This window comes from Lactuca serriola, chromosome 2 (genome assembly GCF_051521515.1).
Source record: "Lactuca serriola cultivar US96UC23 chromosome 2, Lser_US96UC23_V15, whole genome shotgun sequence".
Taxonomy (NCBI): domain Eukaryota; kingdom Viridiplantae; phylum Streptophyta; class Magnoliopsida; order Asterales; family Asteraceae; genus Lactuca; species Lactuca serriola.
In genome coordinates this window covers 152,342,367-152,355,830 of record NC_136409.1, presented here as the reverse complement: position 1 = coordinate 152,355,830, position 13,464 = coordinate 152,342,367, and the positions used below count along the sequence as shown (strand labels likewise).

Genomic DNA, 13,464 nt, shown 5'->3' with positions numbered 1-13,464 from the left:
CATCGATGAAATTAGCAACGAACTTGGCGGCGAAATGAATGACATATTATCTTGTCGCAAAACACTTTGAAATCTAATGAATACTGTTGTAGTTTCGTCGTTGACAAAAATAAAAATTGTTTTTAATCATAGTTATTAATATAATTTGGGACGGTGTATTAGGTGTTGAATTTTATCCTAGTATTAATGTCTTGTTTATATATCAAAATAATATATTAGGGACTCGGTTTTACTCTTAGCACATGACCTAAAAAATCAAGGGAAAATAGCATAAAATCACAAAGTTTACATCAAAATTTTAAATTGACATTGTGTTTTTTTTTATCTCAAATTTGACAGTGTTTTCCAATTTGTTACAATCATAATCACTTGATCGGTCAACCTGGTTGTTTGATGACGTCGCATATAGACAATACCTGTTGACGTGTAAAAATTAATTTTTTTTACAAAAAAAAAAAACACTAAATTTTCATTATTTTCAATTTTGACATTAGATTTTTAATTTTTTTGTCAATTTTGACATTATATCTTTTGGTCCAAATCAAACATCATTTTTTTTTCAATTGTGTTCACTGTTGAACATTTTTCATTTGATATAAACTTTTTTTTTATTACACTGAAACCATATAAATATATTTTTTCATTTAAAAACCACATTTTTGTATAAATATGAGATTTTTTACAATTAAATAATTCTATTAGATATATATTGATGTCGCATCTAACATTCGTTTAAAGCATCGAAGATGTAAAAAATATAAACAAAATATCAAAGTTTAATGAGAATACTAAAATAAATGTAATAATGGCGATATTTGTCCTTCATAAATATTTTTGAAAAATTATGTTAAAAAATATGATTTTCAATATTGTTAATGGACATACTAATTACATACCTCCAAAATAATTAAAATGTCATTCAACAATTAAATGGACATTCAAGATTAAGTCATGATAGCATTCAGGAGTCACACAATGAGATTCAATATGTTCCTAATAATATTATAAATAGGATATGAGATGTAAAATTTTCACGGGTTACACTGGCATTTGGGTCTTAAATGATTGCACGCCTTCAAACATCCGAACTCATTTTACAGTAGCGTATTTAATGTAAAATACGATTTTTTATATAACTAATACATATTTATACATAATATTTTATCGTTTGATTGTAAAAAAAGTAATTATATTTATACAGACATGTGGTTTTCAAATAAAAAAATATATATGTTTTAAAATGTAATAAATTTATATTTATACAGTTTCAAATGGAAAATATTCAATATGAAACAAAATTGGAAAAAATAATGTTCGCTTTTGAACAAAAAAAATAATGCCAAATCTGAAAAAAAAAAATAATAGTAATAATAATAATAATAATTAAAACTTAGGCCCTATTTGATATGCATCTCACCGTCAAGTTAGACACTCAGCTATGAATAAAGACTTTCCAATTCTACCCTTAAAAATTTAGTGCATAGCAAATAAAAAGAAGGCAATAAGAATCGAAAACCTTACATTCACAAAGCCACACCATTTCCACTACACTAGAAGGTTTTTTTTGTTATATTTGCTCAAATATTTTATATAATGTGTAACGCTGGTTATTATTATTATTATTATTATTATTATTATTATTATTATTATCTTTATTATCTTTGTTATTATTATTATTATTATCTTTATTATTATTATTATCTTTATTATCTTTGTTGTTGTTGTTATTATTATTATTATTATTATTATTATTATTATTATTATTATTATTATTATTATATTGCATAAAAATGAATAGCGCATCAGGGTAAAATAGTCATTTTGCATTAGTCAGTACGTTCAGTCAAATGTACAATTAAACATCATGATTTCTTACTCAGTCATAATTTCTTACTCAGACAGACATTTCTCAGTCAGCAACTATCAAACGGGGCCTTAGTGTCAACATTGAAAAAAAATGATAAATTAGTGTCTTTTGTGGAACGAAATTCAATTTAGACTAGAGGTGTGCAAAAATTAACTGATCCAATTACAAACCGGTCGATTGGATTGGATATCGGACGCGAAATTTCAAAATCTAATTGGATTGGATCGGTTATTGGATTATCCTGAAAATCCAATTGATAACCGAACCAATATAATCCAATTTAATCCAATTAATATTCAACATTATTATCCAAATCCAATTACTATTATTAAATATTCAATAAAAAATTATGTTGAAAGCTTAAAGTTAATGCAACTTTGATAGTCTTATTTAGCGTAATTATTTGCGATTTTATTTTTACTTATCATAGTTATATTTGGTTATTCAATAGAAAGGGATTAAAATTGATTAGATAATGTATAGTCAATGGATTAAAACAACAAAAAAAATATCAAATGGATAAAACCGATCCAATCCAAACATTAATTGGATAAGATCGGATCAGTTTTTATATTAAATTGGAGTGGGTCGGTTGATAAAATGCAAAATCCAATGGATGACTGCATTGGATCGATTGGATTTGAACCGATGAATACCCTTAATTTAGACACCTCAGCATGTCATGTAATCATGTCACATCACCAAGCAATTATGTTGACCAGTCAAATTGTCGGAATTGTAAAATTTTGAAAAACACAGTGTTAAATTAGAATTTTGATATAAACTTAATGACTTTTGTGCTATTTTCCCTAGTCGTAATTAAAGAGTATTTATTTGTATATGGTTAAAGATAGGGGTGAACAAAACTCAAACTATAAATTGAAAAAAAAAACAAAACAAAAACTAAAAAAAAAATTAAAAAAAAAAAAGACAAAACAAAAAAACAGACACTCAAAAACCAATACCGATATGGTGATTTTGTATTTTATAAAAATCGAATATTTACGGTGCGGTGTAGTTTTTTTATATAAAACATCGAAAAACTGTACCGTACCATTCCTAAAAACCACATACCAAAAAATGTATCGTATGAGTTTTTAAATAGTTAAATAATATATACTACATATTTAATATTTATAAAATATATTATTCTTTTTATGTTTTTTTTTTTCAAATATAATTGACTAAAAAAATGAAGAAGTGGAATTTCACTATCAGTTTAAGTCCCTACATAAACATAAATTTATTTTTTAAGACTTATAGTCACGAAAATATTATTTTAAGTCTTCTCAAATATATTTTTAATTAAAATTATACTACTTTCATCATATATTTATTGTCTATTTTTGATTTTTGAAGTCTTTATTCATCATCTTTGACAATATATTTTTTTGTTTTTGATATATAATATTTGATGCAAAATATATAAATGTATTGTGTTTTAAATATATTTTAATTGTTATAATTTTCATAAGTAATTTATATCACAAATAAAAAAAATTAAGATCAAAACTGAAAAATAAAAACTTTAAAAATAAAAATAAAAGAACTAGTAACATTATTTTATTCTTTTAGCATTCTAGCCACTAGCTACGTTAAAGTTGTTTTACATTTGACTTATTATAAGCCCAAAGATATATTACTATTGATCCATTGGTTTTGGGTTTTTTAAACTGCCAATGTAAAACCCTCATTATAGCTATTGCATTTTAAGAATCAAAACGATAAAATAAAACCGAATTGCAGTTAGAATGACAAAGTGTACCAAACATAAAACCGAACGATACAGTTTTAACTATCTAAAATATATTTGGTTTTTGGTAAGGTTTCAGCCAAAATTTTCACCATACTCGGTTACTCACTTTTGGTTAAAATACTTTTAAAAAATTGACAATGAAAACTAATCCATCCCCGACCCGATTCCCAACGGGTACCCGTTTACAAAACACTATTGGGTCTGCGTGTATTCCAACGGGGAAACGAAGATCCCCGTTTAACATTCAAAATAAGAATAATTTTAATGCAAAGAGAATACAAAACCATTATAGACTTAGTGATGTAAGCATAAATTCAGATCCATAATAATTTTGATAACGTATAAGACCATTAAGAGAGACATACTTGTAAGTGGTTACTAGCGGCGAAAAAAAACAATAATAATATCATTAATACTTTTTTTTAGAACAACAGCATAACATATAACTCAAAAACGAAGCTAGCTAGAGGCTAGCAAAGAATACAAAATTAAGGCAACAATTGATTATGCAACCATGTATTCCAATTATTTGAAGCCTTCTTGTCCCTATAGGTGAACCAACGAAAAGATAAATCTAAAATACTATCAAACAAAAACTGTTTTTTGCACTTAGAAGGGCAAAAAATAACCGTGTTCCTATAGGATCATATAACCCAAAGCACCGTCAAGCACACCGTCTCCAGGACCAGTCGATCCCTACTTGTCACCTACGAAATATCAATCCAGTTAATAAATTGAAACCGATCCACAAAAACTGGAATCGACAAATCCAACCACAAACCGACTCTACTCCAATTTTGACAACCCAAGTCGCAATAAAAGAATAAATGAGCCACATCCTCTTGAGCATTTTGACAAACAGGGCAGAGAATAGAATCCAACTTTACACCTCTTTCCACCAGAAGCATTCTAAGAGGTAATCTCTATAGTAGAAGGCGCCAAAAAATATATTAACTTTTAAAGGCACATAAGAATTCCATTTAGTACCAATTCCCTCCGCTGGAAGGGTAGCTTCGTCAATCTATCTCCTGACCGACTTAACCGAGAAACACCCATTGGGATCAAGATCCCAAGATCACTTATGTAGGGTAGCAGACAACACCACCGAGGACAAAATAGACAAAAGATTATCTAATTGCAGAGATTCATCCCCACCACTAACTGGCCTACGCCAGGAAAAACTCCAACCCATAAAATCCCAAAAATCACAAACTTTACCATCTTTGAGAAGAGAGGGCATACAATCTGTGAAACTCAGATTTGAACATGACTCCACTACACCAAGCATCCTCCCAGAATCTCGCAATAGACCCATCACCTAAGACAATAGACATAGCATTTTTATCAACCACATCCCGATCATGGAGTTGATTAATAGAGGCCGCAATTTTCTCCCAACCCCACCTCCATAGGGCCCAGACCCACCTAACAAGGCCCTCGAATCTCCATACAACCCCTTAATAACTTTCACTCGTAAAGAACTTGTTTCATTAAAAAACCGTCATTTCCACTTGTACAAAAGAGCAAGATTGAAAGCATCCAGGCTACCAATATCAAAGTCATTTTGATCTCTACTTAAACAACTTCCTGACCATCGCCTGTTTCCATCGAGGCTGCCGATTACTCCTCCGAGTACTCGCTACTCGCCCCCTTACCAAGGCGGGTTACAAAATCCTGAGTACTCCCCAATCGACCCCTTTACTGAACTGAGTAATGTTGTAAAACATGGTCAACTCGGTGATTAATATGTATAATATACTTAATGATTTATTATTGAACACACACATGTGATTATTACTACATATATATCTTAAATTTTCAGTAATTATTCACGAAGTGAGACCATTATGTGTTTTTTTAGCTTTTGTATATTCACATGTATCTAATTTTGTTATATATTTCAATCAACTTATGATTTTAACATATATAATTTCCCTAAAAATATTTCTACATGAATTATCGAATCCGAGTACTCCCCGAGTACTCCCGGGTACTCGCTACTCGGTAGTCGGCTGAACAGGTACCGAGTAACGAGTTCTGCAACCTTGGATTTAAGATCACGTCCCATTTCACCCAATGAATACGCGTATGACCTTCTTCCATCCCCCCAAAAAAAGTTAGCTCTACAAGATTCCAACAAATATCACTAGTACTCTAAGTTCTATGAATAAAGAAATGACAAAAACACTAGCACTACAAATAAAATAGAAAGTTATCTCAAGAAATTATCTTCAAATAGTTCACATGAACGATTTTAGGTTACGGATTTCAGTTTCGGTATCGGTTTCGGGTAATCGGGGCAGGTATTATGTTTACCATCCTCGTAACTAAACCCACAAATTTTTTCTAAAAGTATATCAAACCCGATCTCAGCTCCAATTAACCAATCCTAAATAGGAGTCTGCTCTTCGAAAATATCATCACTTTCCTAAATTATTTCTTTATTAGAACAAATTAATCTATACATGTAAAACTCGATATACTCCTTTATCCTTCTTAATAAATAAATGTTTTTTTACCACATGTCAATCTCGCATGAATTTTAACACTTGTCATTTTATAAAATTTTTGAAATAAATATTATTTACTTGTTAATTTTTAGTTTGTTTTAATTTTTAAAATAAAATTCATATAATTATATATATAAAGTATTAAATATCATATTAAATTGCAATAAATACATTTTTATTTCTTATTTTAAAGTTGTATGTTAAAAATTTTACGTTTATATTTTCATTTAATATTTAATCTTTTTTAAATACAACAAAATTAAGTAAAGAACGCGTAATTGAGACGCCGCCTGTATTCTCTTCTCACGCCCATTTGTTGATATCATCTCGTCGTCAAGAAAGCTTGAAGGTCGTGAGAGAAAGAGTCATGGGGGTGTCAAAGGAGCAGGTGGAGTCGGCACTTAGGTCAAAACTGTCTCCTTCTCATATCGTAAGCACTCCCCTTAATTTACATGTATCCACTTCGGATTACACCAATCAATTTGTAGCATATTTATTGTATTTCATTTCTGATTTCAACTGCTAACTGCGTATGTGAAGAAATTACTTCGATTCCCAATTGTTTTAGTTTTATCTTGAAAACTGCAGTAGAGCATGTCGTATCTCTTCAATCCATCATGGTTTGCTTCCAAAACAACTTCTAATAATGATCCTAAAATGAGAACAAAGCGATACTGCACTCCTGAAAACTGAAAACCCTAAGCGTAAATCACGAAAATGAAGAGATTATGGTTGAACCAAGGAAGTAACTAAAGAACAACAATTAAGCATCAAAATTTCTACCCACTAAGGATCTGTTTGGTTGGATGGAAAGGAATGACAGAAATAGAATGGAATAAGTCATTACATTCCAGAGTCCTCTATCTTTCTTTTCTTTTTCTGGCTAGAAAGTAGAAACACACATATTGGTTTAAGTTTCTTTATTCTGATGATTGATATTTGAATATTTTTTATTTTCAGGAAGTGATTGATACATCCGGAGGGTAAGTTTGGTATAAAAAAACAAATGCAGTCCATTATTTCTGCACATACCAGTTGTTGAATTTGGTGATGGTGGTGGTTGTTTTCAGGTGTGGTGCAAGTTTCCAAGTTGAGATTGTGAGTGAAGAATTTGAAGGGAAGAGATTGTTGGAAAGGCATAGGATGGTGAATGGGGCACTGGTGGAGGAGATGAAAGACATTCATGCCCTTTCCATCACCAAAGCTCTCACTCCTGATCAATGGAAGATTAAGCAACAAGAATCTGCAGCTTCTCAACCTCCTCCTACTACTACTGCTTAATATTAATAATCAATAGTACTATTTTGGTTGCAATAATATTATCCTTCACATGTAATCTCTTGCTTATGTATGTGTCTTGTTTGACAAATTGTAATAACAAGTAGCCTGTAACATGGTGTGTGACATCTTGGGTTTTGCTAGGTATTTTCATCATATTTTACGAGTTATTTCAGATTCAAATAAGCATATTAGATAAATGACGAAATAAAATTCTCTTCCTTCCTTTTTATCACAATGAATTTTCAGATAATACTGATTCAAATCTCCGTAGCAAATGGACTCATGAAAATAATCGAGCTCTTTACTCATCTTCTTTTGAATCATCAATTAACTACAACATTTTATCAGTAGCTTTCTCGAGTTGCTTATACAAGATTACTTTGTTGCTAATGCAAAGTTTGGTTGTGATCTATTTAGAAGAAGGTTTCTACCATAAAAATCAGATCTTGATGGTTTAGCCCCAACCATGCAAGTGATAAATGGCCACAAAGTGAGCTTATGGACTTGATAGGTGTCTTAATCCCCATCCATGCATGCAAAAACATAAAGTTCATAACTTTATGGTTATGGACGTTGTTAGGAGCCTAGATCTATGTTTTGGACGTTTGGACTTAATGAATAAGTCAAAAGAAGGATTTTAGGGTGACTGGCAGGAACGTTGGGCCTACCCCCTAGTACGATGTGCGTTCCGGGTCAGTTTCCCGCTTCTGGTCAAGGCGAAGGCCAGCGTACGTCGGACGTACGTGTCAGGTACGCCGCGCGTATGCATGCAGAGTAGTTAACATGGTTTTTGGGCCTTAGGTGATTAGGCCTAGATTTGTTGGGCCTCATGGCCCACTATGGAGTAAGGCCTCTGGGCCTAAGACTGGGATTTATGGTGTTGGGCCTTTTTGGGCCTTATTGGGCTTTAAAGCTTAAAGTAATGGACTTGGGCCTTAAATTGATTATGAATTGGACCTTGGGGAAAAATACCCATTAGGGCAAGGACTAGGGGACCTTGCCTTGGGACATGAATTAGAAGTTGGGCCATAAGGGAGTCATACTTGGGCCCAATAACTAACTAGGGGACTTGTTATGCTTTAGGGATAGGAGTCCCGAGCCATCCAAGGAGTACCATTTCGGCACACACGGTTGAGGTGAGTTACCTTCCCTGTATGAGTGGGTCGAAGGCACCAATGTCGGCCCATTAGTAGTTTTTTTATAGTAGAGATGATTGTTTTTGTGATAATTGTTTGATATGTCACTATCTGTTGAGTTTTATGTGCTTGTATGCTATGTTATTACGTAGTAGTGGTAGGGGTGAAGTACATCCCATAACCGGTCGAAAGAGACCGAAGGGGTAGGCCAGCCCCAAGATATGCTAGGCAGTATGTGATTTATGTGTTTATATGCTAGGATATTATGTGGTAGTGATATGGGTGATATAGACCTTGTAACCGATTGAAAGAAACCGAAGGGGTAGGCTGGCACCCACATATGCTAGACAGTTACCAGTTAAAAGAAAACGAAGAGGTAGGCCAGCACCCTGATATGCTCGGCGGTTACCGGTTGAAAGAGACCGAAAGGGGTAGGCCAGCACCCGGATATGCTAGGCAGTATGTTTAATGTATGGTATGTGGTATGATAGGGGAACTCACCAAGCTTCGTGCTTACGCTTTTTAGTTTTGATTTTAGGTACTTCTTCGAAAGGAAAGGAGCCGGCATCATCGCATCACATCACACTATGATTTTCCCCACATGAGATCTTTGGGAGTTGTACTCTGATGATTGTTTTCTTATGACATGTTTTGGTTATTGAGATATTGGTTTTTGATTATGATATGGGATGACACTATTGATGTTTTCAGACTATCGTTTTTATGAATCACTTAATTAAAAACAAAATTTTTGGTCTTAAATTTTGGAATGTTACAATAATGATTTAAATGTCCTATACCAATCACCACTATTCAATGAGAAACTACTTGGAAAAACATTAAAATGTTCATTTGCATTTGGCTACTGACAAGAAAAAATTGTTTGTTGCACCACAAGAAACAGCAAGAAAGGACGTGGAATGGAATTTTGGCGTACTAAATAGTCGTTGGAGCCATAATAAGATTCTACACAGTATATAATAAGACTAACTGCACTGTAGCACCTGGTTCCTGGTACGTAAAATTTATCTAAGTATTTTGCATTTTGACCTTGGACTCAGCGAGTTGTAGGCCCGACTCGCCGAGCAGAGACGGGTTTGGGAGCACGTTTAAGTTGGCGACTCGGCGAGTCCCCGCTGTCTGATGAAACCCTAAATTTCAAGGGTTTGCACCTCATTTAAACCAACCTTATGCGCCCCAACCTAGCCCCCTTCACCCTAAGAGCTCCACACACCGTCCAAACCCTTATTCCTTGAGAGATTGAAGTGCTTTGGTGTGTTTCTTGAAGATTTTGAGAGAAAAGAATAGTAGATCTAGAAGAGAAGAAGGAGGCCAGACATCCTTGTGTTATCTCAATGATTTCCTTGAGGTATAACTCAGTTTCCCTTTGTTTTCATGCTTATATTCCTTTGTAGCTCCATTAAAGTTCTTCTTAAGCCATTTCCAAGCTTGATTTCGAGTTAGGGTTTGTAATAAGTTGATTAACCCTTAGATCTAGGCATGAGTGAGCTTCAGGAGCTCAGATCTACTGCCTTTTTGGAGCCATATTGCATGAAAGCCCTAGATCTACTCTTTTAATGCATTTTGAGCCCTAAAACCTTCATTGGTGTTTATTTACACGTAAAGTTGGAAACTTTACGTGTCAATCAGGCCCTAGAAACCCAGATCTGTGTATGGCATGAGCTGGATTCGAGCAAAATCGAGTATATAGTTTTTGCATGTAAACGACTCGGCGAGTTGTTCATCTGACTCAGTGAGTCGAGTCGCGAGTCCCCGAGTTTTCCCCCTTTTTCGTGTTTGCGGAGTGGGGTAGTGAGTTATGGGGTGTGACTCAGTGAGTCGGAAGCCGGACTCGCCCATGAAGGAACTCGGCGAGTCAATGCCCTGACTCGGCGAGTCCAAGGCAATCTTCTTGCCTCAAGAACAGACTCGGCGAGTTGTTCATACCACTTGGCGAGTCTCAACATAGCATGATCTTCGGATGAAGACGAACTCGACGAGTTGTTCATACAACTCGGCGAGTAGGATGAAGGACTTGGACTTTAGGTCAGAAGGAAAACTCGTCGAGTTAATGCCTAACTCGACGAGTAGAGACGGGAGTATGGTCAATCAAATGGGCAGGGACTCGACGAGTTGGTGAGCCAACTCGGCGAGTCGGGTCGGTCATTTTAATCGTCAATGCCTAACTCGACGAGTAGAGACGGGAGTATGGTCAATCAAATGGGTAGGGACTCGACGAGTTGGTGAGCCAACTCGTCGAGTCGGGTCAACTAGAAGATGACTTTGACTTTGACTCTTGGTTTGGTTAAGGGTAAATGGTCATTTTACCCTGAGGACGGTTAGCAGTATTTGACTAAGTGTTTTGTGGGAGTTACAGCCGGAGGATTTCCGAGGCAGCAGTGGCAGAAGCCAATCAGTTCCCACGTAGACCACTAGCTACTTTTCGAGGTGAGTTTCCTTCCAGTAGGAACGGGTCTAAGGCACCAAGGCCGGACCATATAAACGATATGATAGTATCGGAGTGTGGGCAGAGCCCGTATCTCTTAGTTGTGTCTGATGATGCTATATGCTAGTGTGGTAGAATTGTTATACTCGTTGTCTGTGTGATACTTGTATGTTATGGTTTAGTAGTGGAGGGCGGGCGAGGCCCGTATCTCCTAGATAGCGGAGTGTGGGCGAGGCTTGTATCTTCTAGATAGCGGAGTGTGGGCGAGGCCCGTATCTCCTCGAGTGTGGGCGAGGCCCGTATCTCCTAGTTGTTCACTATATGATTGTATGGTATGGGATATTATGGGGGAACTCACTAAGCTTCGTGCTTACAGTTTTCTGTTTTGGTTTCAGGTACCTCTTCTTCGAAGGGGAAGGAGCTGGCGCGGTAGCGGCCCATCACACACATGCCTTGTATTCCGCACTATGAGATCCTCCTGGGAATTTGTACTCTGACGATATTATGTTTTTTTCTATAAATGTTCCTCAAGACATGCGATAACTTTTATAAAATGCTATGATCAATGAACATTTTATTTCTAATGTTTACTAAGTATATATTTTAAAAATGAAATTTTTGGCTCGTATTTTTGGGACATTACATGCACGGTTTGTAGATGTTTTAAGGTGTAACGATATAATATGACTCTGGAAGTGCGCGACTCCGGAACCCACCACTGACTTCAATTGGATCTTCTAGATCATTTTATCATGCCTACGTGCCTATTTTAGATGACTAGTTGGTTTTTATTATCTTTTTAATTATCGGATTTATGATTTTAATTTTCATATTTAGGATTTTATTTATAATATTAGGGTTCGGAGGCTTAAGAAAGATATATATTGTGTAATGGGTTGGGAATAATAAAAGAGAGATAATGCCTATCTGGTAAAAAGATTATGATAGAATGACACCCTCCACTTTAAGATGGTTTGCTTATTATATTTTCCTAAAAATAACTAATACTATTTTGCAGCTAAAGTTGAAGTGTTAAACTAATCATTTACTTTTTGACCAAAAACAAAAGGTATTACTTTAGACCCCGAATGTAACCAAAGTAGGCTTCAACTCTTTTCATAAGAAGCCCCTGAGTTTCGGTTCCAATTCCTACTGTTGTAGGGTTTCTATGTTTGCACTTTGCACTTTGTAGTATCATGAATCTTAATGGGAACCCACTTTCAAATTTCTTGTTTATTTCTTTTGTTATTTATTTATTTAGTATTATTTATTTATTTTTCTATAATGCTATAACGTATGTGTGTCCTATTATTACACAATATGATAGTGAAAGACGAAGGTGTTGCTATATGTCCGGTGCATGATACCGATCTCCCAACTGAGGTAGAAATAAATCCATAGATGATTCTAAAATTGTGTGATTCCGGAATCCACCATCCTTTAATCGGATCTTCTAGATCACATTGAGTACCTAAGTGTCTATTATAGATGACTAGTTTATTTTTATTTTTTAATTTTCATATTTAGGATTTTAATTTCATTTGTATTTGTGTGTTTTTTAATAAAATGTTTTTAAATGTTTTTTAAATCAAAGTTGTGAAGGTTTGGAGGGTTCAAAAAATGTGTTACTTGTGGAGTGGGTTGAAATTGATAAAAGATAAAAGAAGAGAGATAAAGTTGATGTAACGTCTATGTGGCAATCCGATATGATTACTAGTGAAATGGTAGTCACTTGATCATCAAACCATTTCATAAAGCTATAAAAATGATGTTCACTAGGGAAATACCAAGAAGAAAAAAGAAAAAAAGTGGGGAAAGAAGAGAGAGAACGAGATAGTTTCTTCTCTCTACCTTGTGAAGTTCCGTGACCACACCTACTTGCACTAGGGGCAATGTTTACTGATGGAAATGTCCTTTCACATCAGCTTCTAGGCGTGAAACACTTCTCATACCCTTTAGGGAGGAGGGAGTCGTTCCCACTGAGCCCACTGCCACATCAGCTTTTCTCTTTGATTTTTCTTGATATTTCCGAACCCACAACACACGGACATCCTATCTTTTTCAACTCACTCAATTAAAAAAAAAATACCAAACAACTAAGGTACAAGTCTTAAAACATATGATACAAGAGAAAATGAGAGAGAGATGATGAAATGAGTTCGTGAAACCAATTAAACAACACGCCAAAGAGGGAGTGGTACCGGCGGTAACTCTATTGCTAATTAAGATTTTACCTTGATTATTTTGTATATTTTTTTAATTGAATGGGTTGAGAAAGATAGGATTTCTATGTGTTGTGGGTTCGGAAAGATGAAGAAAAATCAAAGAGAAAAGCTGATGTGGGTTTAGGTTCAATAGGTTCAATGGGAACCACTCCCTTCTCCCTTAGCCTAAAATGTAGTTTGTTTATTATATTTTCCAAAAAAAAAAAAAAAAAAAAAAAAAACAACAACAATTAATAATATTTT

At 34.4% G+C, this 13,464-nt stretch overlaps 1 protein-coding gene across 1 annotated transcript; it reads left to right on the top strand.

Moving 5' to 3' along the window:
* Positions 1-6,408: 6,408 nt before the first annotated feature.
* Positions 6,409-7,567, top strand: LOC145087042 (BolA-like family protein). The gene is made up of 3 exons (XM_079024942.1): positions 6,409-6,563; positions 7,094-7,116; positions 7,204-7,567. The coding sequence occupies exons 1-3, from the start codon at positions 6,501-6,503 to the stop codon at positions 7,412-7,414; spliced, it is 297 nt and encodes a 98-aa protein (XP_078881068.1). The 5' UTR covers positions 6,409-6,500; the 3' UTR covers positions 7,415-7,567.
* Positions 7,568-13,464: the final 5,897 nt, after the last annotated feature.

What these genes read in the sequence shown, in the direction of transcription:
- LOC145087042 (XM_079024942.1), top strand. Translation starts at nt 6,501, where the DNA reads ATGGGGGTGTCAAAGGAGCAGGTGGAGTCGGCACTTAGGTCAAAACTG. An exon ending in AACTGTCTCCTTCTCATATC is followed by an intron (nt 6,564 to 7,093) that starts GTAAGCACTCCC and finishes TTTTATTTTCAG; the next exon opens with GAAGTGATTGATACATCCGG. An exon ending in GTGATTGATACATCCGGAGG is followed by an intron (nt 7,117 to 7,203) that starts GTAAGTTTGGTA and finishes GGTTGTTTTCAG; the next exon opens with GTGTGGTGCAAGTTTCCAAG.